The following is a 26,054-nucleotide window of genomic DNA, read 5'->3' as shown; positions in this document are numbered from 1 at the left end:
AAACAATCAGAGAGATGAAACAATCCGATATGGCCAAATAACGAAAAGGTATTTAAATCAATTTGCAGTGATTGAGATCATGGAAAGTGTAGTTACTTCAACAAAGGGATCTTATCAGGCATTCAAAAACCCAAACCCATAATGTAGAACCGATGTTTTAGAACCAAATAAACCATTGGAGGAGAAGTGAATCATGTTGAAATGAGTAAGAAAGACAAATGTTCTACAAAACAAAAACACTGCAACAGGATGTCAGAGAGCTGAAAATTGTTTAATGTCAAAGGGCACCTAAAGCCAGTTAAAAGGGGATTGTGTCTTTTAAACACTTTCTAATTTGACCTGGAGAGACTCAAACCAAAAAATCTGCAATTTGAGAAATTTTATTCAATTCAATGTGTTATTATTGGAGGAAATCAGCTCATTGCATCATTGATTCTCTGCAAGCCAGTATGTAGCGACAGTAGAGAGGAAAACCTCAAGCAGAACCAGGGTCAGTGTGCCGAGGCCGACTGGGGTTCAGAAGGAGACTGAAGCAGAGATACAAAAAACATCTGTAAAAGACGGCCCCGTCCAGGAAACACATCCAGGCAGACGAGCTCTTAGCCAGCTCCCATGTCAGAGGATAAAGACAGCACATCCAGCCAGTCACAGTCTGGAAAAACAGACTGGAAAAACAGACCGATCTCCAACATCTATAAACAAAGGTGTTGATGGCAGCATCACAGCTATTTCTCTCCAGGATGAGGTCACATCCAAACAGGAACAGACCAGATGAAGCTACATTAAAAGTAGACAGGGTGTCTGCCTAACAGACTAAAACTGGTAGTTGGTTTTATTTACTGCTTTAACCTTTTTGTTAACAGCTACAAAACAGCATACATACTTGATCCTGGAGATAAATATTTTTAACTCTGCTTATAAGAACATCAGAACACCAGTAATCTAGTCTGAGCAGGAAAAGCTTTTGCATTCCCAGTTTCACATGACATTTAATAGTTGGCTCTAACTCTACATTTACAGTAGTTGCCAGTCTGAGTTAAAACTGCTCTCTCTGCTTCATAACTACAACATAAATGAGCTTGAATACCCCTGCTTCCCTCTTTAATGTATATGCTTTACTGCACACATATTACTGCATAAACCTTTCTACAAAAATCAGACCTTGATTATTCAGAGCAGCTCGATCAAAGCTATGAAACTGATTTAGTCATATTCAATTACAGATACAAACAACGGAATAAAATTCTGGATGTTGTGATTTATCGATCTATCCTTTTGGATAAATGGGAAACACTAAGCAAAGTGTGTCACTGTGTTGGTCATGTTTAGAAAAGAACAAGCGTATTTCAAACAAATGATTAGCAAGTGTATCTATGAATCAGGGTCTTACTGTGACTATTGATTTCTCATCTCGACTAGAACAATCTTTTCACGTCAAAAAGAGTTTTCTATTTTTTTTAAATCCAGTTTTATAGGACAAAAGAATCAACAACTTTAAAGCAGTTCTGAAATATGACTTTTTTTTGTTTGATTTTTGATCTCAGTTTTGTTTGCCATGTTAAGCAATTTGAAGTATCCTTTTTACAGAAATGTGCTATACAAATAAACTTATGTTGAAATTAATATAGCAGATAGATCTTGATAGTTTCCTGGATTAAACAACGGCTGGAGGCAATTAGGGATTTTCACATTATTCTATTTTGTTTGACGCAGAATACTCACTTCTTGGAAATGGTTGCCACATTGTGGCAAAATTCATGAGAAAATTAATGTTAAACAGTTGATGTTGCTTTTATGCAGTGGAGTATAAAGACCGTTTTGTTCTGCTACAATTTAATTTTATCTGAAAAACATTCATCTTTGCTAACAATAACAAGTCAATGTTGTGTAGACACTAATGTATGATGCTTTCACTGATATTCGTAAGCAGTGAATCTTAATATCTGCAAGCGTAGTTTCCATGTGTTTCATTGAAAGGCTTCTACGGGAAACCACAGAGCACATTACAAGATGCATTTTTTCCTCAAAACAGATTAATTTTTGCAGGAAAGACTGGTTAACAAGCTTATGTGTGTTTCTCTGTGAATTTTATGGAATGTTTAGCATGGATTTAATTCTGAATTATTCAGATAAATAAAAAATAATATTGGTTACTAATTAAAAATATAAGTTTCTATTTCAACATGGAAGCATTTGGAGTGAGTTTTACTATTATTAAGCAAAGAAATCCACAAAGACTGGTTAGCTATAAGAGACGGATTTGAATCAAGGTCAGCTCATCTATGTTTACGTAAATAGGATTTACTTTAGGATGAGTTACTTTGTGGCTGGATTGTAAAATCAGCATCTTATCCACTTTATTTCCTTAAAATTGCTTTTGTGTGTGTGTGTGTGTTTTTCTCTGTAAAATGGTGCATAAAATCTTATTTTTTTTGTTTTTGTTTTGAACTTCAGATGAAAAAATCCTTAATAAAACCGCAAACCTACTGATATTATCTTAATTTAAATAAAATACACAGAGTGGAAAATAAGTATTTGAACACCTAGTTATTTTGCAAGTTCTCCCACTTAGAAATCTTGGAGAGGTCTCAAATTATTGTCATAGGTGCATGTCCATTGTAAGAGACATTATGTAAAAAAAGAAAATCCAGAAATAACAATAGATGTTTTTTTAAACTATTTATTTGTATGATGCAGCTGCAAGTATTTGGACACCTGTCTATCAGCTAGAATTCTGGCCTTCAAAAACCCGTTAGTCTGCCTTCAAAATGTCCACCTCCTCTCAATTTATTATCCTAAATCAGATGCACCTGTTTGAGGTCATTAGTGTCATAAAGATACATGTCCATCCCATACAATCAGTAAGAATCCAACTACTAACATGTCCAAACTGTCCAAATACACTAGAAACAAAATTGTACACCTCCAATAGGCTAGGAAGTGCTAGCAATCATTAGAGAATGGAAGAAGCTACACATGACTGTCAATCTTCCTTGGAGTGGGGCTCCATGCTAGATCTCACCTCATGGGGTCTCAAAGATCCTAAAAAAGGTGAGAAATCAGCCCAGAACTACATGGAAGAAGCTGTTCAATGACCTGAAAAGGTTACAAAGGTTACTGTTGGTAATACGCTAAGACATCATGGCTTGAAGTCATGCATGGCACGGAAGGTTCCCCTGCATAAAACAACACATGTCAAGGCCTGTCTTAGGTGGTTGGTGTGACATCCAGTGCACAAAACTAACAGGAAATGCAACATTTTTTTAAGAAAGTTTGAAGACAAAATATTTATTTTAGGTTTTGAAAGAGAAACGGGTACCGCTGTTTTTATTTTTTTGTTGTTGTCACGTAATCTTCTTGGCTCCTAAAACTAGCCTGCAAACATGTCAAAACCTGTTTCCTCTTGGGCTCATTGAAACTACCACAGTAATGACAAAATGCCATTAACAGACATCTTTGTGTTATCTTTACCATCATGCTATCACATTACTGAAACTGTGGTTACAACTCGTCACAATTGCTTTGCGCACGTGTATATCCTGCTCGACTGCCCTGCATCACATCACTGATTCGTATTTTAAGGAAGATTTGTGCCTATGTCCGTAAATAATAACCTATAAATGAGGCCTTTGCTCTATAGTTAGTTATTTTTCACTTCCTTATAATGGAAACTAACACCCCGCTGGTTGGGTCCATTTCCTTTTTTAAAGGTTCTTTCTGAAGCTAAGGGTTGTCAAGTACCCAGAGACCCTAATAACAAGAGACTCCACCTTTTAAATATCCTTTCTGGGAGTTCATGGAGTTAAAGCATCACATATGATCTAAGCGAATGTCTTTACATGCAACCCTTATTTTGAAACCTTTCAAAACGAAGCATGTCTGGAACCTGTTAGCACATAGTACGTGTCTAAGCATAGAAAAAGAAAATATTTGGCTTCACTGGATCCTGTCATGGGCCCCATTTTATATGTTTTCTGGCAGTGGATAAGTCTGTAGAAGTTGGACTAAATTACTTACAAAGCTGATCAAATATATTTTTAACCAAAACAAAGTCTGTACAAACTTAAAGAAATCACTCTTGCTTTTTTAATCTAATTACAAAAGACTTAAGAGGGCCTTAATTTAAACAAGACTTTTCCTGTTTCAGCCGAGCAAGAATTACTAAAATATTCTGTTTTACCGAATTGCAAATATTAAGACGGAGACGTGTCTTTTTTACAGTGCATGTAAAATATTTTTAGTAAATTTTCATTAATTTCTAACCTTCAAGTCATTCTGATGTCAAGCAGGAGTGAACAAATAGCTCTGCTACCAACAACTATGACCGCCTTTTAAATGTCATTTGAACCAATTTATTATATTTGCTATATAAATTAAACTTTGTTTTAAATTCTTATTTTATGTGTCTTTTTTTCCCTTCCATCTCACCCATGACATCCTCATCCTTTGCATGTCTTTTCCATCTCACATATGATCCAGCGGTTAGGATTCCTGGTTTTTACCCAGACAACCTCAGTTTTTTATGGGAAAGTAGATTTGTGGGATTGATGACTCCTGAATTTGGAGCAAGGTTGCAAGTTTCCCATTCAAGCACCACAGAAACTCTGGGTCTCTGGGCAAGGCATTAGAAGCAGCTTACTGGGAAGAGGGGTTAAATGCAACTAGGACTGCAACTGAGGATTATTTTGCAAATCAATTATTATGTTTATATTTTCGATTAATTGATGATCAGATAGCCAAAGGTTCCTTAAAGAAGATTTTTTTAGAAAATTAAATCAGGTGAAACTAAAACTTTTCCAGTTGAGGAGTTTTGGATAGAGCTTATTGACAGACAAAAAAAGTGTTTTTTTTTTGTTTGTTTTTTTAATCTTAAATGCAAAATGTTTACATATTTTTTTACAATTTGGGTTATTACTGCTTTAGGTGGATTACTCTGTCAGCTAAAAGTATTTTTCACAGTCTCTATACTCCAGTTAACGATTAATGGATTACTAAATTAGTTTACCTTTATTTCAATAATCGATTAATCAAAATTAATTTAATTAGTTGTTTCAGCCATAAATGCAATTGCAACAATCAGTTTGCCTTTGGGATTAATAAAGAATTTTTAAACTGAATTGAGTCAAATCAGTGAGCTTTAAAGTAGTTAACTTTAATTAAAAATCAATTAAAGATGAGACATCCACTGCTCCTGATTTTTTTCTCCTGTTATTTTGTCTTCTTATGTCACAACTGTGTAAAAACCAAAGGTTGGAATGTAGAACACGCACAGAGCTGGTTTCGTTTACAAAGAAGCCTCTCAGATAAAATGAATTGTAATTTTGATTTAGTACTAATTACGTCATGTTTATTCTTTGGGTCAACGCAGCACATGTTTATTTTTCGATTACTGCCATGAGTTTGAAGATTAATAACATCTCATGCTTTATATAAATAAGCAAATGTTTTGCATGGGTAAACACGGATTTCTTTCTATGTTCTCTTACTGAACTACTTCTGGGAACTGCATTAAAAAGATAGGGTTATAGGAAATACAGAAGATCATACTGAAACAGCAAGTGAAACTTAAACCAGGATACCAATAAATATAGGTGTAAAGATGAAACCACTAAGATCACACAGTGATGTCATCCTCATTTCTTTACATATTATTCCTTTCTCAGAATAGACTTAGATTTAGAGAAGCTTTATTGTAATTTTGTATACACAAAGTACATACAAAATGTATTCAAAAATAAAATCCTATTATACAGCTTTCCAGCAGTGAATGAGCAGCAGCTTAGCAGTGAAGATCAACTTTTCATTTATAAAGTGCAGCAGCGATCAAATAAGCTTTTGCTTATTTTAAGGTAAACTAAAATGCAAAACGTGTCAAGATGGGTTATAAAAATGCTTGTGTGCTCTGCAAAGGCTCTGGATATTCCTTTGCAGCCTCTGAAAAGAGAACAGTCTACTTAAAAGAAAGTGCAAAAGCTGCTGGAAAGTTAGACACCACAGAAACCAGAAAATACTTGGAAAGTAACCCAACCTATGTAAAAACTGTCACGTCCTCTACACGTCAGACGTCTATGAACGCACCCCCCCCACTGGTGACTATGCAAAAAACTGTACTCCATATCATCTGACAAATTCCTTCTAACTGAAGTCATCAGCACTAGAGAAAAGAACTGTTCCTTCTTTCTTCCATATACTTGGAACTTGCTCAATTGTTGAGATTGTATGTTATATATCAGGGGTAACCAATTAAAAAATAAAAAAAGAAAATCAACGACCAGTTGATTGTCAAAGGCCGTTAAAAATTATAATCTGTTACTTTAAACAGCATTTAAAACTGAAATAAAATGCAAGTGTTTGTGCATCCATGTTATACCTTGCCTTTTTTAATAAAAACAAATAAAAAAATAGAAAACTTTTCCATTTTAAAATCGAAAGTGCTTTTTGAAACAATCTTTCACAGTTCGGTATATAGACGATTTCCTGACTTTCATATCCTTTATAAAACATCTGAACTGACCTTTTTTTCTTTTTCTTTTTCTTTCTTTTTTATGGCTTAATCAGAGAAGTGGACTTAACGCTGCCCTGCTAGGATTTTTAAACCTGGGTTTGAATGGTTGAAAAGCTATTCTCAAGCACATATCAAGGTGCTCATTCGTGAGCCTTGATCGATATTTATTTTTTATTATATTGATGGTGGAGAATGCTGCTTTCACCAGTTCACAGCAGTACTTCCAGCAGTCCACACTTTCTCTGCTTTCTTTTTCTCATCTTTTCCTTCTTCCCCATCGCCCGGCTTGCCACCGGTTTGCCTGCTGTGTCTAAAAGTAGCTAGCAGCAGCAACCCAGACTGACGCAACTCATTGGGTAATTTGTATCACATGCAACCTGGTGCCGGATGCTCCGGAGAGCTTTAGCCATGTTAACAGGAGAAGCGACACAAGTAAAGTTAGATACTGTTGTCAGACAACATACAGTAATTTGTAAATGTTCTAAACCATGTTTAGAAGATTGATTAGCCAGCAGGTGGGTCCAGATCCGGACCCTGGTCTGCTAATCCATGACCTCTGCTTTATACCAACATGAGCTCAAGTGGAGTAAATATTGTACTTGTTTCTATTATATGTCAGTAAATCTATTACCCAGAGATCAAGGGTGAACTTTTACACTACATGAAAATGCTGCATGCAGCAGTTCTGGTAGTGGCAGTATGAGGGTTTTTTCTTTACCAGGGAGAGCAAAGCTGGTCAGAATTGAAAAGATGAATCAAGCTGAATGTAGACAATTATGTAAGAAAACCTGGTTAAAACTTTTAGGGAAGTAGAGGAAGAAAAAACCCTAATTGTACCGTCATATCTACAATGGAAATATGCATTGCTTAATCTATGGCCCAAATCTAACTGAGAATCTCCGGTAAGAGTTAAAAACTGCTGTTCACTGGTTTTCTCCAATTCTGCTCAACATTAAAAAGAACAATCAAAGTTTCAGGATCAAGATGTACAAAACAATTAGAGAATCTGTATTTGTCATATTTGTTTGCAAAGCTGACTGTATGAATTGTGGTTCTGCAAAGTATTATAAAAAATGCATGGCACATTTAATCATTATTTGTAAACATTTAGAAATCAGTATCATATAATTTTTTTTTTCCAAAAATAATTTTTTCTCTTCTAAAAAAACATCCTAAGGAAATAGACTGACATTAGTGATCATATGTGGGCACATTGGTGGTTCAATGAATGGGTTTGCAAGGGACCTCATAAAATGCAGAAAAAATACAACATAGTAATGTTAGTTTTAGCATATGTTCAATTTTCCTTTTATTATTGTAAAACTTGCATTTGTTTATTTGACATTATGTATGTCCACATTTATTTATGTCAGCTGCCTGTTTACCTATTTGTAACTAATCACCAAAGCAGAGTCCTTAATTGAGACTTTTCTGATTCCAGTTTTAAAATGCTTTTGCTAAACTTTCTCTTTATGTTCTATTTTTCCACCACTGCTTGTTGCATGCATTAGAAAAGAAGCTCATGTTTAGCTTGACAGTAATAGCCTCTGCAGCTACAAAGAAAGTAAATATGATGGTAAGACAACAGTTCCTTTTAGATCTAGTGGTATGCTTACGAACATTTAACCCTATTAAATCACAACAAAAACCTCAAGTAAAGAGGATTCCGTCTGTGCTACAGTTTATTTTGCAATTCAAGTAAGACGAGGAATCCCTGTGTTGGATATAAATGTCATGTTATGTGGGTTGCTCTTCCTTAAAATGTTGAACCATGATCAGTTTGTCATGATGTTAGAGCACATGACATATTATACCACACTTGAAATCACAAGGTCAGCAGTTAATTGTTTTTCTAGCTTCAGTGACAAATACTCCACATGTGTCATTAACGGAAAGATATTACTCACACATTTGCTCAGGTGACTGTGAGGAAATAAAATTACAAAAATTCTGTTTGTGTGGAGCTGATTTTGCAACTATATGTAGGAGACAGTAGAGATCAAGACCAAAAATTAGCCAGATCAATTAGCATGTCATGGGACTATTTAGTATGACAGTTGACTTCCAATCTAAAAATGGCAATACACCATGCCTGACTTTAAGATGAAAAAATACAAAATTCTTGTAGGCATTGCTGAAAACAATATGCATAAAAGGGTGTCTGCACAAACAGAAAGTCATGGACTCCATGTTAATGAGATAGAATATGAAAATAAAGAACTATTTCATATTTTTTTTTACCTTATTAACCTATTGAACTCTGCTAAAGCCTCTTGGATTCTCATCTGTGCAGGTGCTCCTGCAAATCATCAGCCTCATTACCTGGGTGCAGGACGCCAAATTGATTTCTGATTGGTAACCTGCCTGCTGTTTTAACCCTATGCCCTGGTTTTCAGAGGACCAGAACTCCAGACCCGCTGTTTTTGAATCTACTCCTTCACCCTGTTTGTTAATAAATTTGTTAAACCTGTTTTTAAGTGTCTTCTGGGAGTTGATTTTTGTATGCGGGTTAGATGCCTGAACAGAACAATTGCACAATCTTTATTTTACGAAACATAAAAATTATGAATCCTAGTAAAATGATATAATAGTTGCATATAATCTAATCTTTTAATTTGAATCCTAAGGCCTTTTAAGCCCAATTACATACTCAGATATACTGTCAATAGTTAAACAAAAATCTAGATCAGTGGTGTCAAACTGGTTCCAGAAAGGGCCGTGTGGCTGCAGGTTTTCTTTCCAACCAAACAATAGCACACCAGACTCCATTCATCTCATCAAGTGAGTCTAATCTGAACATGATGACTTGATGAGATGAATGGAGTCTGGTGCTACTGCTTGCAGCCACACGGCCCTTTCTGGAACCAGTTTGACACTCCTGCTCTAGATGATAGTTTGGACATTGCTGCCTCCTGGTGGTGTTATTTTGAACTTACATTGCAGGTTTCACTGTTGTCTGGCCTGTGAGGAAGGATGAAGGAGAACACCTTAAGTGCCCCTTCACACTCATCCACCGTCTGGTTCATCTCCTGGCAACTTGTCACAATGGTGTAGAAGTGGGAAGGAATGGGCAGTGCTTCTTCTGAATACCTTCAAAACATAAAAGTCAGACTTTAGGTTGGAAATTATGGGGCTTTTTATAACATTTTTCATGCATTGTATTAAATGCATTGTGATTAAAGCAGTGATTTACTTCCCCTTACAAAAATAATCATTCAATTGGTTTAAAATCTGTAGCATATTTGGCAGCTAACTAAAATTTGCCAAAAGAGGTTACAAAAGTAAAGGATGGTTTGATTCCCTTTCAGATCATCTGCATTACATCCTTGTTTTCTTTTTTTGGATATTCACATTTTGCATCTCAATCATTTCTCCAGTTCTCCTATCTTAATCTGTAAATCATGAAAAAGTTGCTTCATTGAAATTCTCAGCTTATAACAATGGGATTTTTCTTAAATAAGGACATTTATAATTATACTACGTTTGTCTTTCCGATGTTAAATGATTTCAAACAAGAAAACAAAAATAAAATCCAGGCGATACAATATATTGTAATGACTGCTTCTTTTGTATCGTTTAAAACATTAAAGGCTAATGATTATAGGCTAAAGCATGAGACCAAATATATGCTGTGTTATATTTTCAACTTAGGACATAATTCAATATTTCCTCCCAAATAGACAAGCTTCTAATCTCACATATGGTATCAACTACCACTGCAACACAGTTTGTTCCATGTAAAAGCTACTGTAGAAAACATACTCTTTAATCTGCTCCATAGTGTCTCGAAGGCCATCGTAGTTATGGTCGAAGATAGGCCCGCACAGAACATTAATACCATTGTTTTCGTTACTGTAAAGTCTTAGCAGTGTCCTCTGCAGGTAACTCCAAATTCCTGTGCATAAACAAAGAAAAAGACACTAAATAAAAAAGAAATGAGGGGTCCATCCATTTGAAAACATCTTATATTCAACTGTTCAACTTCAGAATAAGAAAAAAACATTTCAGAGCGACATATTTCACCACAAACCGAATCTCATTAAATGTCAGATTTTTAATTTACATTAATTGGATATAATACATGTTTATAATTGACAGAAATCCCCAGTTTCGCAATATATTTACTGTGTTTATTCATTTTCCTTATTTCTAATTTCAAAATGAATGTCTGAGGGGCAAAGATCAGAGAAATGTAAAAACATAGTCCTACAATATTTCTAAAGGAAGATTACTGTTCAAGATAGAATAACTCCTCACATATATATATTCAAAAGGACGAGAGACAGCAAATACAGTCAGCCACAGTAAAAGCTGAGCTAAGTTATTGCAATGTCTGGTTGATTCCATAGAAATGATGTCATCAGACGAACAGAAATATACATAATGTGCAAATTCCAGCATTACAGAATCAAATAAAATAGGTAAAAGGAAATAAGGAATATAAAACTGTAAAAGTAAAAAAGGACAAGACATTTTACTTTCTCACAATACAAGATCATACAGTATATACATTTGGTAACGTACGTGTGCAGAGTCCAAACTATTTAAGCATAAAAAGCTGGCTCAGCAAACAGAGTGTGACACCAGATTTGATTTTAAAGGTGTCTGTTTTAAGAGGTTAAGTCTTTTTGGGAAAGGGTGACTTTTAATCTATCTGAATTATTAGAATTAGAGATTCCATTTCAACCAAGTTTGCTGTTATTGAATAACGGCTCATAGTTTGAATGTACAGAGAAACAGCGAAAAGTGTTGCTCGCAGGACTAACAGCAGCAAAAAAACTAATTGTTCAGAGATGGCTCCCACAACACAGGCTTCCTATTAAAAAATGGTTGTTATACTTTCAAGATGTTGTAATGATGGAACTGTCTACTGCAAGAATCCATACAGCAAGAGTGTCAACCATGCAAATGTGGGAAAAAACTGCAAAGGGAGTTTCAGACTTGCTAGCGAATCATGCGCAATAAGATGTCTCACATGCTTTGTCCTTTTTCTTTTTTTTTTCTTTTTTTTATGTGTATTGGGTCATGTGATTTGTAACTAAGGTTGGGGTGGGGCTGGTGGGTATTGATCACTGACTTTGTAATGTTCCTGTTTCCCAGCTTTGAAATTTGTTCTTAAATAAAAAACAGTGAATCAGTGAAAAAAAAACAGTGATAAAAAAAAAAGGGGGGGGCTTTTTTAAGGGGCAAGAGGGGGAATCGAGTAGTCCTTAAAGGTATAGTGGAGGATGTTCTTTTTCCGGATGGATCATCAAAATAAGGTGTCCTCCTTAATGTCAATCATTCTGGTGATATCTTCAAATAACACTGTCCTACGTGGTCGTCCCAAGTCTGATATAGTGGAAAAATTGCAATTCTTCTTTTAGGAAGTAAGCTTGTATGAGTGATGGAAACAGCAACTTTTAAACAGAGTGTGCACAAAGAGAAATTGGCTTGTGCACGCTCTCGCACGTGTTTAATAGGCGTTCTCTCCTAATAGCTTTTGTTTTTTTTTTTTTTTTAAGGGGAAAGGGCAGATCTTTTTTCAAAAATTCACAAAAATCCTACTCTATATCTTTAAGAGAAGCATATCTTCATTATAATTACCAAGTGTAAGAAAAAGGTTTGACACAGTAAACCTTCTTTTAGAAGCGCTTATGGATCTTTACTGCCCTCCTCTGGTAAAAGGGAAAAATGCATTACATTAAGTGCTGACTATTGAAACCTAACATCTTCACATGCTCAAAAAGACCCATATATCCTTCTGTTCTTCAGCAAAATTGTTTAAGTTTCTTGAAGCACTAACTATTTAAGTGATTTCAAACCCATGAATTAACCGTTTTTAAAAGATGACCCGGGCGATACAGGTTAAATGTGATGTCAAATGTCCCTGAAATCTGCAATACGGTAGACATTGACTACAGATGCCTGAAACAGCGTTTTAAAAAACGGGGGACCATGCGATCAGAATTTATTCATCATGGGTGAACTGGAATTTTATCTTTAAAAACATTTTTTGCAACATTGATCTAAAAGCATTTAACCCCACTGCCCCAAACACACACTCAGAACTGATGACAATAAATGATCCGTTTGTGCATCAGGAAGTGCTTGTTTAATCTGATGAGTCCTTTCTTTCCACATAAACAATGGGTATCAGCCTGTCCTCACTCAGACCTAATGTCACCAGTGTTCTTTATATCTATTTTATATGTCAGTGCTAAATCTCACCCTCTTAAATGAAGAGTAAAAGACCGATGAACATTTTACAGCCTTAATACAAATAAACAACTCTCTCCATAGAAATAGATCGGATGACAATAATGAATTATTTGGCTGAGTTGTGTTTTGGTTCAAAGAGAGAGGCTGTGTTGTGTGCTCATAAGTCCTCTCTCTACATAAACAATGGGTATCAGTATGTCCTCTGATGTCACCGTCTTTCAGTCCTTTGCCTCATGTGACACCACTGATTGTCACTGATGCAAAGGAAAAAAAGGAAGGATACTAAAATCTACCACTCTTTGAAAAAATGAATGTTTTTGTGGGGAACATTTTTTTTTGTTTTGTTATTCAAATTCCTGGAAGAAACAGATTTCATCTAAAAGACCCAGTCACTCTATCGCATTACATATAAATCTAAATCTCTCAATTTGCCCTATATACTAAAACAAAGCTAGCTTTCACATGTATTAGCTCCCTTAAAAACAAAACCATTTAAGAATGATCCTATATCTAAATCCAGTACACATTTCCACTTATTTTCACGTATATGTCTATACAAGTTGAGCAGCAGGAGAAGCCAATTTACATGCAAACTATATGGCTGAAGTGTATGAAGGTGTATCAAAAGGTCCTGCAGCTCATGTTGAGCAGCTGGTGCAGCTCATCTTGAAGCATCTGAAGCTGTTGAGCAGTACAAAATCTCATGAGCATCTACAGTAGAAGCCATTTTTATTGTTTGGCCCTTGGCTGATCCCCTACAATTCCTTTTTAAACATCAATCATTGTACTAAAATATTATTTCTGTCATGATTTGTGGGCATTAAGATCTTAAGAAAAGAGCCTTTTTCTGGTCAGACCCTGTAATTTAGTGAAAGAGTGAATTCATATAGAAAAAAATAAGCAGGCCCAGGAGAAGGAGGGGGTCACTCCAGTGGCTGGAAGTTGGAGGTGATTTTGCTTTGAGTTGCAGGGAAGTGGGCTGCCATTCGGCTGCTGTTTTACTGGGAAGGGCCATTTTGAACAGCTGCTACTATAAGGCGCGTCACACCCTTCAGAAGCAGCCGACACTAGAGTCAGAAAATCTGAAATTTTGCTGCTCGACAACAACCAATCAGAGAAAGAGGCTCTATTATGAGTTGGTGTCCTGTTAGGTTATGCAGGAACCAAGGCTCAGGGGAGACAAAAAAGCCTCGAGAAGCAACTCTCATCAGTGCGCAACACTTAAAGTAGGTGGTGAAACTGTAAACTAAACTATTTAGTTCAGTCTATTTATTCAATTCAATAAAACATAACTCATTAATTTCTAACACATTCATGTAGCCAGATCATTATTTGAAGGGAGCAGGAAGAAGTAAAACTTACGATATCTGCCCATTTATATAAAAGTAATACAATGAATAATATGTTTGTGGAGACTGCGCTGGTAATATTAGGGCAGTCTAATCCAGCTTTTTTTGTAGTGTGCTATACTAAGCCCATAGAATAAGCCAATAAGACACCAGGTTTGCATAGAGTGAGCACGCTGGCATGCAGGTCGGGCCGAGGAGGCAACTTTAGAGTTGTCCAGAGGTGCGTTGACTCAGCTGAATTTTGGTCAACCTGTTGGCTAGAGCCCTAATAAATAGATATTTTTAAACCTTTTTTTCTATGTTTACTTAGTTTATTTTGACTTGTGGTGTACAGTATTATCCTCCTTGACAACATTTTACAGGCTTGGAAAATCAAACAATGAATTTTCAGCCATTCCTCAATCTACAATCTTTGAACCATCCAGAGTTCTGGCACAATATCCCTTAAACCTCTTTTTTCTGGTTTTATTTAAGCCCTAGCTTTGGGGAATGAGATAAAATTGCATCTCTATTCTGCTGAAAAATACAAAGAAGACTTGTTCTCATGTTCAGGGAATGGCCACCAGATGTTCATTTAAAATGCCCTTACTTTTAAACTGTTCCCAAACAAGACACCCAGGGCCTCTAGAAGAGAAACAAGCCAACACAACAACACAGATGAGCATGTGGTGCTTCCCTAAAGTCTCCTGCTTTAATTTTAGTCAAAAACTGCTGGTTTAAAAAAAAGAGTGATCTTAGTACTATTCCACAAAGGCACATTGTCAAAGTGAAAGTCCATGTAAAAATTCACATTTGCAAAATGTTTACTTTGCTCAGTGGCACAGTGGGTAGCACTGCTGCTTTGTAGCAAGAAGGATCTGGGTTCGATTCCCGACTTGGAGTCTTTCTGCATGGAGTTTGCATGTTCTCCGTGAGCATGTGTGGGATTCTCTCTGGGTACTCCGGCTTCCTCCCACAGTCAAAAAATATAAGTGTTAGGTTAATTGGCTTCTCCAAATTGTTGTGAATGGTTGTTTGTCTCTTGGCCATTGACAACTTGAGATAGGCACCAGCATCCCTTGTGACCCCGCTTGGGATAAGCATGATGAAAAAATGGATGTATGGATGATTAGTGCTGGGACTTTAAGGTGTTAATGATTAATTAATCATTGTCAGAATTCAGTGCTATTTTAAGCTTAAATGGATGGTCTGACTGTAGATATGGGTTCATTTCATCACAGAGCTTTTGTAGTGATGCTTTTTTCAAACTGGAATTCATTTGAAATACCAAATATATCACAAGTCAAGCCTTACCACATTTAAGTTCTTACTACAATTAAATAAATGGCTCATAGAAACACAACTTTATAAAACTGTGGCGTAAAAAGGGCATTACTTACTTTTAAAAGCAGGGTACATAGGGACAGTGTTGGTGATGAGTGAAGCATCATATCTGGATTCAGAAGATGTTGCAAAATCTGTTGACATAAAAACAGTAATGAAAGTGCTGCTTAAATGGACATTTAAACCATGCATTGTTCCTTTTTAAATAAATAAAAAAAAGTTTACAGAGTATGCTACAGAGTATGCTTCATCCGGTATGCAGTTTTACCCGGGGGAAAGAGGAAGCCATAGGTGAGGTGGCTGTTGTGGTTATAGCCTGTGCAGCTCTGGCTGTGAGCTGAAGACACTCTTGGGTCAACCCTGACACAGTTATTAGAGGGTGAAACTTCTGGAACGGGAGCCGGATCCTCCTTTAAAAAATAAAAATTAAAAAATCCATCCATGTGTGAGAGACAAATATAAAACAGTGGGAGCAATAGAAAAAAAAAAGGAAATCTCCAAAATAAAATACTGATGTAAAATATATTATATTTCATGCAGAAATGGGCATTGAAAAAGCAATGCTGTTATTTCTGGCTTCACACTCATGCAAGCCGTCAGTCCTTTTCAAAGAATCCATGTTTTAAAGTGTGCAATTTACTAAAGCTAATTAGTGAGTAGGTTTCTTGTAAACCTGAAAAAACTGTCCTTAAACATCAGGGAATATGAGTTCACACCTTCAGAGACAGACTCTCTTTGTTTTTCAACTTCTGTTTAAGTTTATGTTTAAAGCCTTAATGCTCCAAACGTGTTATGCCGTGACCTAAACATGATGTAAGCCAGGAAAAACTGTTATGCAATGTGTAATTAGCACCCCCCGGTTGTGTTTTTAATCACCCAGGGTGAGTAAAGTAAAGGCTGAAAGTCAGAAGCTGCCCATAATGTTGTCTTAACCATGTTATTTGATTTCAGTTATTTCCTTGCAGAGAACATAGCCTTCCCTGGCTTAAGTGATACTTTCTGCTTTTTAGAATATTATACAAGAGAAGATCCTTCTTTCAATTTTTAAAAATAATTAACCCACCCCATAAAGTCCCCATAAAGACTTTATTCCTATTTGTTACTGGTGTTAAAAAATGTTTAAACTATATGTATCTCACTAAAGATGAAAGAGAATTTATTGCTGATGCATTATTTTAACTTAAATTAGGAACAGCTTTTCTATTTTTGACATTTGGAAAAATAGTTGACCTGAAAATTATCTACACATACTGTTTATGTTAGTTCTTTGATCTTAACTGCCTCAATACAAAATTAAGATAAGGTTATTCGCAAAGTAATACCTTTTTTTGCATTATACAATTACCAATGACTCCTTAGTTTTAATGTTTAAAGGGATTGCTATATTTGCCATATTGGATTTACTGTAGCATTTACTGATGCTTGAATCTGACATCTGAGACACAGAGAGCAAAGAATAGTGGAAAGATCATAACGACAGAAGAAACTTAGCAAAAATAATCGTAGTTACTGTATTTGATTGTAGTTTATTGTATGTTATATTAAAAAAACTATAATATTAATGTTACCTCAACGAAAATGGCAGATAATAAATCTGACTTCTGTTGTTTATATTGAGTTAACATTTTAATAAAGAGGAGCTAACTATTGATTTAGATATATTATTATCTTGTTTTCTAGGCAAAAGAAAGTGGTTTGGGGTCTTGACGTAACATGAAATGCTGAATAAAATATGTTCTGGACTAGTTTGGGAATGACAGGCTAGAAACTGAAAAATCCAATTATTTTCCTATAAAAAAAAAAAAAACATCTTATCTTAACTAATCACCAAGATGTGCTATAGATGTTCTGTATGTATTTTCAACATAAATGAGGTTTTTGTAAACGATGAAAATGGAAACACAGCAATATGAGATGTTTTTAAAAATGCCTTCTGAAAACTAATCAGCTGATCATTGATGTGTGAGAGCAGGAGAATGCATGTAATAGGAAGGTTAAATGGAGCATCGTAAAATGTCTTTATTTAATTCTTCAAAGCTTTAAACCTCTGTGATCTTTCAAGAGCATTTCATTATCTAGGAGACACAAACTAGCACAGTTAGGCAAATTACTGAACTCTTTAATCATCGCGTGCCATGAAATGTTGATAAAGCCTATTTTACAGTGACTTTTCTCTGATGAAGTTCATGTTTTACTCGTCTTCTATATAGAATTAATCACTACTGAGGGCAAGTGGGCAGTAATTGGCATTTTGAATGGTTTCCTTACATCTTTCTATCTGATAGCTCCTAAAGATAAATTATAGTCACCCAGTATTTTCATTTTAAATCCTTCCGTTTTTTTAAACTAATCAGAACATATATTATTAGCTTCCATCTGCACACATTTCGAAGGTTGCAAATATTTTTATGAGCCCCGCCTACTGTTATGGAGTTCGTGTGTGTACCTGCTGGGGCAGAGTGTATGAGGTCCATAACGGCATGGCCAATTCTTTACTGTATCCACTGATGAACTCCACATGATGTAGTAGACTGTACCAGGTGGTGAACATCACTGCTGGGCGTCCAAAGGGAAGATGGGTTCTGTCTGCAAACATATAAACATAAAGTTACATGAAGTTTGTCTTACATATTACTTACATTTTTTTTTCTTAATTACTTTAATAAACAATTTCTGATATTTCTTATGTTTGCCTTGAATCTTTGAAAACTGAAAAAATGTAGATGAAAATAGTTTAAAAAAAAAAAGATAAAAATATAGAATTGAGTATCTGATCAATCTAAGCCATGTCCCTGGATCTCATGTCCTGAAGGATTGCAGTAACTCATTAACCAGTAAATATTTATGCATGCTGTCTTTTATTGATTGTATTATAAAGTCGGGAACTGCTTTTTGTTTTATGTCTCAGTCACCTTGACCTTTACTATTTACCAATGCAAAGACACCCCACAACTTTGCAACCTCCTGTAAACCTGGAGAGAATTTTGCAGATGTGCAGTTTAAAGGTTGTGAAACGAATCCCCAAATATTGTGCAAGAAATCGCGGTCTGAACAGGTTACTCACCTTTTCTACATGTTTTCTTTTCCCTACGTCATGTTTTATAATTTGACTAAAATTTATTTCATGAAGATAAAAAGTAATAAATAATAATAATAATAATAATAGGTAATAAATAAAGTTGCAATTATGAAACAGAGTTATAACCAAATTGTGTTTTTAAAGTAATTGAGGTTTAGCTTCATAGAGAAAAGTTCATGGTTAATTTGATCTATTTTTATTGTTGTACTCTGTGTTCATAAATGACATGAGGAAAGTTTACAAAAGAAATTATATGTATGTGCAGTCTTGTCACAAGTAGAAGGATTAATAGGAACTTTTTTAAAGTTCTTAGCTTTTTAGATTTTTACTCTTCTTGGTCATAGAAACTCTCCATTTTAATTTATGTTAACTTGCTTAGTCATGACATCTTAATCACTGCTTTTCTACAAGATGTGCTTGGATAGCTCTTATACTTCAGATTGACATCAGTTAAGGAACTCACTGTAGCTGTATACCCCATCTGGTGCAGGAGTAAAAGTTTCAATGATCTCCACCCTGTTCTGGGGGAGGAACGGAAGAGAAAGAATATAAAAACTTGTTTCAAAAGTTCATTTAGTTTATTTATTTATCTATCTATTTAGTTATTGCCCTTGATACCCTCCTATTACCTCATCCTCACAGTTGCAGCCCAGATCATGAGTCACCATGTCAGAGTCAGAAGCTGGTGACGGAGGCGTGACTTCCTCTGGCACGGTGGGCTGGAATGGTGGATTCTTCAGCAAGTCGTTCAAGCTGCCGTGTGTTCCATTGTTAGGAGCCGGCTTCAACCCTAACAAGTCTGATGTGAGAGACAATAAAAAGTAAAGAAAATCGGTAAAATTGCCTAAAAAAATCCACTAGATGATAATGTTTGGGGAAGCAGGTTTCTTCAAGAAGAGTCTTCAATTTAAATAAAATCAGTTTAATCTCTATATTACCATATCACAACATATGGCATCTAAAGACACTTAGGAGGGACATACTAACAGATTATCTAGTAACAGTATCTACTATTATAAAGTAATCTAATGAAACCCAGTTCATGGTACACAGTCATGACTTAAGAGTTTGCTCCTCCTACATGAGCACGTAACAACAGTAGTATTTACTTGCATTGTGTAAATAATTCTACAAAACTCATAACATAGAGCATGCATGTAGCCACAGTGGTGAGGAAAAACTCCGTTTAACAGGAAAAACCTCCCGCAGAATCAGGCTTAGAGGATGGGTTTTAAGAGTACAGAAGCAGACAGACAAAAGTAGAGGTGGGGAATATGACAATATAAGAACATCTTCCAAACTACACGTCTGACACTGCAAAAATCTTAAAATGCCAATAGTTGCCTTAAAGAGTAATTATGTAAGTTGTTACGGAAAAATATATTAAAAAATTCTTTATACCTATGTTTTTAATGTTTCCCTTTATGACTAAAACATCATTTGATGAGCAGACCGTAACCTCATTCGTTCAACGCTGATCGATCTATAAGCGTCTAGTGCATTTACATTGACTTACTTTAGGTTGGAATTTCCCACGCTCTTAAGTTGTGACTTCAATGTTAAATGGGTGCAACCGGGCAAACAATCTTAGCGCCATATTCAAGAGGGATTTTTTTGGATACTCAGAAGTGACCGGTGTTCAGTCAGATCAGTATACCCCGTCATACCAGCATACGGTACTTATAGTCAGTACGCATGCGCAAGACGTCAGATTTGCGTTTACCCCTTTAGTTTTGTATGAAAAATAGACTTTAATCTACCTTGACGGGCGTGTGTCCCTTTAGTCATGTACAAAGAAACAAAACAATTTAAGGTCAATTCGCCATGCCCTTCAATAAACACCAGAAAGTAAGTAATTAAATAGTTTTAAGTCTATTTTTCGTGCAAAACTAAAGGGATAAACAGGTATTGACTATGGGTATGCTGGTTTGACCTGGTATGCTCATCTGACAGAAAAATCGGCATCCAGCTCAACGTGAACCTGGTGAAAATGAAAAAAAACAGAACAAAGACCAGGCTGCCAGCTGTTTCACCCTCTGGAACTAAGGTACCACTCGAGAGAGTGAGTAGGGGAGTCAGTGCACTAGAGCGGGAAAGAAAGGCAGAGCGGAGCGGCACATCCAGGAAAGGGTGCCAGCAGGAAGAGGCAATAGTTGGCTCCAAGATCCGCCCTTCCACATAGAGATAACATGGGAATCCTTTGCTCCAGCTGTGGAATTTGCATGCAGTGTAAGCGTACGTAGGCTTATGACGTCAATTTTACAAAATTGAGTCAACTTGTTCAGAAATATCTTTGCATGCCTGCAACAAGTTCTCCCTCTGAGCCAGTGTTTAGCACTGGGGCAAATATTGTCACATGCCAAAGAGCAACCCTTCAACCAGACAAATTGGACAAACTCGTCTTTCTGCCAAAAACCCTATGATGGTCTTACTCTAGTTTTTCTTTTGGATGTAACAATAATTAATTTTGCTTACATTATTAGTGAAATATCGGAAGTGCTTTCAGTATAATTCGAGTCTACCTCTATAGTCTTCCTGTAGCAGAAACAGTTTGTATAGCTTTGTGCATTTACATTACTTTGTCACATCTGTTACTTTTTATTAGGCAACTTTGTGAGCCTATTTCATCAGCATTACTGAACAAGTTAATGTTTGGCGCATTACATTTGCACCAGTTAAAGCTGCACCTTACCTGCACTACCTCAGCCTGGAACAAACTATTGCTGCTGTTTTTATTGCTTTTTATTGTAATGTTTATATTTCATACTTATATTTATCTTACCACTCTTACCTGTCATGTCCCGCACTTTATGTCAGTTTTTAAATGTCAGTCTTGTATATTTCTTGTATATTTGTATATTGCAGAGAGTAAACGTAATTTCATTTCCCTTGTATGTCTTGTACATATGTAGAAAATGACAATAAAAGCTGACTTGACTTGACTTGACTCCTTGTATAACGATTATTTATTGTTTCATCATAGATTGCACAGATAATATCTTGAACTACATTTGCAGCTCTATGACAGATTTTGATCTAGAGTTTGGATTATATTATTCTAGTGTTCAATGTTATATTTTATAAACTAAAGTAAGTTTATGTGTGTTTTATTTTTTCTTTTATTTTATCAGACCAGTCAATATTTGAAATGAATACATGAATACATTTTATTTGAAAAACATTGCAGTGGCTTGTAAATATTTTACTCAGGAGTTTCATTAAATTTCATTATCTCTAGTGTCACGACATAAGTATATTTGCACTATGGTGATAGTCTTTACTTTTCATAAACTTGTTCATTTATTCAAAGTCTCTCTTCTTTTGATGTATTTTAAGTTGGTATGTTGGTCATCTTAAAAGAAAAAGTTGTATGATAATTTGTATAATAATTTCATAGTCTTGCCCTATAAAAAAGCAACATAAGTACTGATCCAGGAATACATTCTATGTTAGGAAAGATAAACTAGCCCCAAAGGTGGCTTAGTCATGGAAGGCCACAGTTAAGAAGATGAACTTTGAGCTGGTTTTGATATCAAAAGGGATGAGAGAAAGCACATACAGTTTGACACAGTAAAAGCTAAGCCCATGTGTAGGAGAGAAACAGGAATAAACACTGAGTAATTTGCTGTGAATTAATAAGGAAGGATTTTATATTTAAAAAATTGTGATATTTACCAACATGGCGTCACGTTTTCTTTAGTTTTACACATTAAACATAATCAGAAATAAACTATTTGTTTTTGCTGTTTTATATTCCATAAACATCTGCAGCAAAAATCTGAGAGGGACTGTTTAGCTTTGATTCCTCCTCACAGGGTGTTCTGACACTTAGCAAAACAAAAATTTAAAGAATTGTGAATTTCAATAATTCTAGGCTCAAAGCTTTTCTTTTAAGGGAGATTATTTCTTACCACACATGACGTTGTATAACTCTATGTTGTCGAACTCTGGAACACTTTTCTGAAATTTGAAGCTTGGTCCATGGCCGACAAAAATAGTCTACAAATAGGAAGAAGTTCAAGTTCAGGTCTAATTCTCAAACCAAACATTAAAAAGAGATAAATATGTTTAACAAATCTTTTTCTTAGATCTGCTGTTTTATCTGAGATCTGACAAAGGCATACATGCATTTCCATGGTCAATCTTTACAAGGCAAAAAACCTCTCCTCATCTGGATCTCTTTTAATGTGTAGCTTAATTTCTTCCAGTGGTCAAAATTCTTCAATTGGTCAAACATTTTTAAATGAAGCCACAGGTTAAAACATGAACCAACAACAAGGCAAAGGTTCTTTACCCTCATGCTTGTATACTTGTTGTCGAAGCCATGGTCACCGAAGAAAAAGCATGGAGTTCTGGGTTTTTCTGGCATTTTTCTGAAAAACATTTTTGTTTTTGCTACTGAAAATCGTTGCCATATAAGCCAAAATAATTTATTTGACTTAAAACACAACATGATTTATTATTTGCTCACTTAAAATATAAGATTCTGATTAAGGCAGATGGGATCTACATCTCGTAGAATCCATTAATCAACATTTTAAATCTGGAGCATAAATCCTCAAGCTTTCGTGCTTTATTATCTCCCTACATCGCAGTATAACTTTGTCTCTGGTTACTTAGCAATGTGCCATTTTCTCTCCATCACCAGCTGGACATCCTCGATCCTGCGGTTGTTGGCGTAGTGAAGCCTCTTGGGTAAATGCTGCTTCAGGTATGGTTTAAAGTGCTGAGCAGGCATTTTACACTAAGACAGAAATTCTGCAGGTTAAAATCTGGATCATGTTGTGTTTTCCTAAAGATGAACAAATGCACAAACTTAAGACAATCACTACTCCATTATGTACTTACAGTAAGGTTTCCAACCACAACCTTTGGGTCATCTGTAAAAAAAAAAAAAGAAAATTAAGAATGATGAAGATTGTTTTTATTTTGAAACTATTTCATATCATACAGTTTTTTCCGATCACTCTTCTCTTACATGTGGCTGATTTGGGGTCACGGGGACGTATTCTACCAATGGCACCAGGGATGAGGATGATTTCATCTAGATTTAGAGGGTAGCTGCTGAGGAACTCTGTCCTGTCACAGTGGGCTTCATCCATACCTGACAGAAAATAATGTCACATTTATGCAACCTGTGTTACATATAAATCTGCCCTAGTTATGTATAAAATACAACACATAGAGAAAATGTTTTTGGCTATTGAGATTGAAAACAATGAAGTCAAGCATTTTTAAATAAATGTTAAATCTTTGACCTAATGACAATTTCACTCTGACTTGTGGAAACTTTGAAATTAAGCAATATGGCTCTTTGCCCTGGACAGTTTCATGATACGTTCACACCGCAAGCAGGACAGGTAGCAGAAACAGCTAGTTTACATGCAAAGTCAATGGTTGACGCACATCTTGGAGCAGCAAAAGGACCTACAGAGCGTTTGGAGCGGCAGGAGCAGTACGTCTCAGTAGCTGAAGCAGCGCATCATGAGCTTCTGGGCATCTGACGCGCCCAATGAGTTTCAGAAGCAGCAGCTGCTGGAGTTGGACAAATTGAACTTCTGCTGCTCGCACGCCACATCAACCAATCAGAGAAGCTGATTTGGGAGCTAGCAGGGAGACAGACACAGCACTACTGATGCAGATAGCTATGATCAATCTGAAACAGTTTATTACAGCTTAATTAACTCAAAATGTCGTAATCTGTCGGCAAATCTGTCGTCAAAATATGTTATATATTTTATTATCCTGGATTTTAATATCTACTTCCAGCTGCGGCGAACGGTAGTGGAAAACCACAAAGAGGCGACCGGGCCAGAGGCTGCTGTTGAACGTAATTCCTAGTAACAATGGGGGTCTGAGCGGCTCCGTCAGCGGAATAATATTTGAAGGCAGGATGGTAATCTGGATGAACTGACTGCAGAGATGAAGTTTATAGGTGGAGTTTTTTCACTTAAAAGCATATTAAAACTATGTTTTACCCTTTTATAACAGCAAATATAACTGCCATTGTTACAGGCGAAGTAAGTAAATGGTAGCTCTGCCCAATGCGCATCAGACCCACTTTTCGACGGTGCAGCTAGGGCAGCAAAGATTCTTCAACTGCGCGTCAGAACTTAACTTCTACAAGCATAAAAAATGAAGCAGCACGCGCGTTTTTGCTGCTCCTGCCGCTTGCGGTGTGAACGTAGCATAAGACCCGAGGTTCAATAGCAATCCAAAAAGCTATTGGTCATACGAACACCAGTTTGGTTCTTTGGTCCAGAGGCACCCCGCCCTTTGGTGTTCAGGTGCATCTGTTTACCACAGGTGTGACTTAGTGCTCTATCAGATGGAAGTCTGAAGTACCATGATCCCCTACAATGATGACGTTGACACATCGGTGTAGATTCATCTGTTTGAGTCCATTCATAAGCTGACCAATGATGTTGTCGACTTCCCTCAGAGGGTTGTCCAGCTAAAGGCCAGAAACATCATCAAAACATTTAAAAACATATTAAACAATTCTATACAGAGACACTTTTTGAAAAAAAAATGTCTTTCAGGTTATATACAAACCTCGCTACTAAGTGGTCCGAGACGGTGACCAAAGGTATCCGGCTGCTCTGAGTGGACTGCATAGACATACGGCCTGCAGAGTAAGAAATAAAATCATTCATTCACATAATCCATAGTGACTTTAAAATGAAGCTATTTGGGATTGAGTGAGATAAAATATATTTTTTAAATTATAGTTTTAGAGTCTCAGATTTACTTTTACACCGTTCACAACTAATTACTACGGAAGCTGAGAACTGTTGTCTCCCTCAGATACCTTTTCACTGTGGTTTTCATGAGAAAACAAATAATTGTTCTTATTTTTCTCGAAAGCCGCTTTCTCGTGATAACGAGATGATGTGTGTGGTTAAACTGATTACATCCTCTGATTCTTGAGCAATTAGACCTATGCCTCCGACGCTTTAGACCCGAGTGTCTTCTGAACAGCCCCGGTGTTACGCCTAAACCAGGTATAAAATCAAATAACCCCCAAAATGAGTCCAGATTAAAGATTTTCATTAAAAAAAGAGTCATATTTGTTTCTACTGTATTCCATGCAATCCAATCATCCACCACGACCTAAATGCACAACTAGAGGCACCGTAGGCATGGATGGACTTGGAATCCAGGGCTGTTGGCCAGCCTCATTCAGTACTCATACAGGTTAACCATCTCGTTATCTCAAGAAATCAATAAATTGTTTAACCGTGATAACGAGATAGTTATGTCATTATCTCGAGTAGGCAAAGGAAAACTGCTCTCGGCTTTCGTAAATTCCATTCCTTATGCCATTAGTTTATTTGCTAAAGATTAACAAACTAAATGGGATATGCTTCTAAACAGGATTTTTAAAACTAAACCACAGAGTTAAGTTAGAATAGCACTTAGTTTTATTGTGGCACCTAAGATCTGGAACACTCCAAAGTCATTCAGTTATTCCAGATACTTGACCATAAGGAATGTTTGAGCCCACTGACAAAGAAAAAAAGCGGAATTTTGAAGAGCTAGAAAGAGGTAATTCTGTCTGCATTCACAACTAGAGAGTGTATCCATAAAACTTTAA

The 26,054-nt window shown here is 36.0% G+C and overlaps 1 protein-coding gene across 1 annotated transcript in view; it reads right to left on the bottom strand.

Annotated features, from left to right (window-relative positions):
* Nucleotides 1–26,054, bottom strand: part of LOC107084976 (ectonucleotide pyrophosphatase/phosphodiesterase family member 2-like) — a 43,671-nt gene that overhangs the window by 2,427 nt on the left and 15,190 nt on the right. The window contains exons 11-24 of the mRNA XM_015375062.1: nucleotides 25,013–25,085; nucleotides 24,803–24,911; nucleotides 23,436–23,561; nucleotides 23,306–23,337; nucleotides 23,074–23,201; nucleotides 22,752–22,830; nucleotides 22,369–22,456; nucleotides 19,087–19,256; nucleotides 18,921–18,978; nucleotides 17,825–17,964; nucleotides 15,647–15,788; nucleotides 15,435–15,512; nucleotides 10,268–10,400; nucleotides 9,442–9,595 (exon numbers count right to left, since the gene is read on the bottom strand). Coding sequence (XP_015230548.1) covers nucleotides 9,442–9,595; nucleotides 10,268–10,400; nucleotides 15,435–15,512; nucleotides 15,647–15,788; nucleotides 17,825–17,964; nucleotides 18,921–18,978; nucleotides 19,087–19,256; nucleotides 22,369–22,456; nucleotides 22,752–22,830; nucleotides 23,074–23,201; nucleotides 23,306–23,337; nucleotides 23,436–23,561; nucleotides 24,803–24,911; nucleotides 25,013–25,085 — 1,510 coding nt within the window. The remainder of the gene's footprint in view (nucleotides 1–9,441; nucleotides 9,596–10,267; nucleotides 10,401–15,434; nucleotides 15,513–15,646; nucleotides 15,789–17,824; nucleotides 17,965–18,920; nucleotides 18,979–19,086; nucleotides 19,257–22,368; nucleotides 22,457–22,751; nucleotides 22,831–23,073; nucleotides 23,202–23,305; nucleotides 23,338–23,435; nucleotides 23,562–24,802; nucleotides 24,912–25,012; nucleotides 25,086–26,054) is intronic.

Source organism: Cyprinodon variegatus, unplaced genomic scaffold (genome assembly GCF_000732505.1).
Source record: "Cyprinodon variegatus isolate N-32 unplaced genomic scaffold, C_variegatus-1.0 Scaffold112, whole genome shotgun sequence".
Lineage (NCBI taxonomy): Eukaryota > Metazoa > Chordata > Actinopteri > Cyprinodontiformes > Cyprinodontidae > Cyprinodon > Cyprinodon variegatus.
The sequence above is the reverse complement of the archived record's forward strand: the minus strand, read 5'-3'. Positions and strand labels throughout refer to the sequence as shown.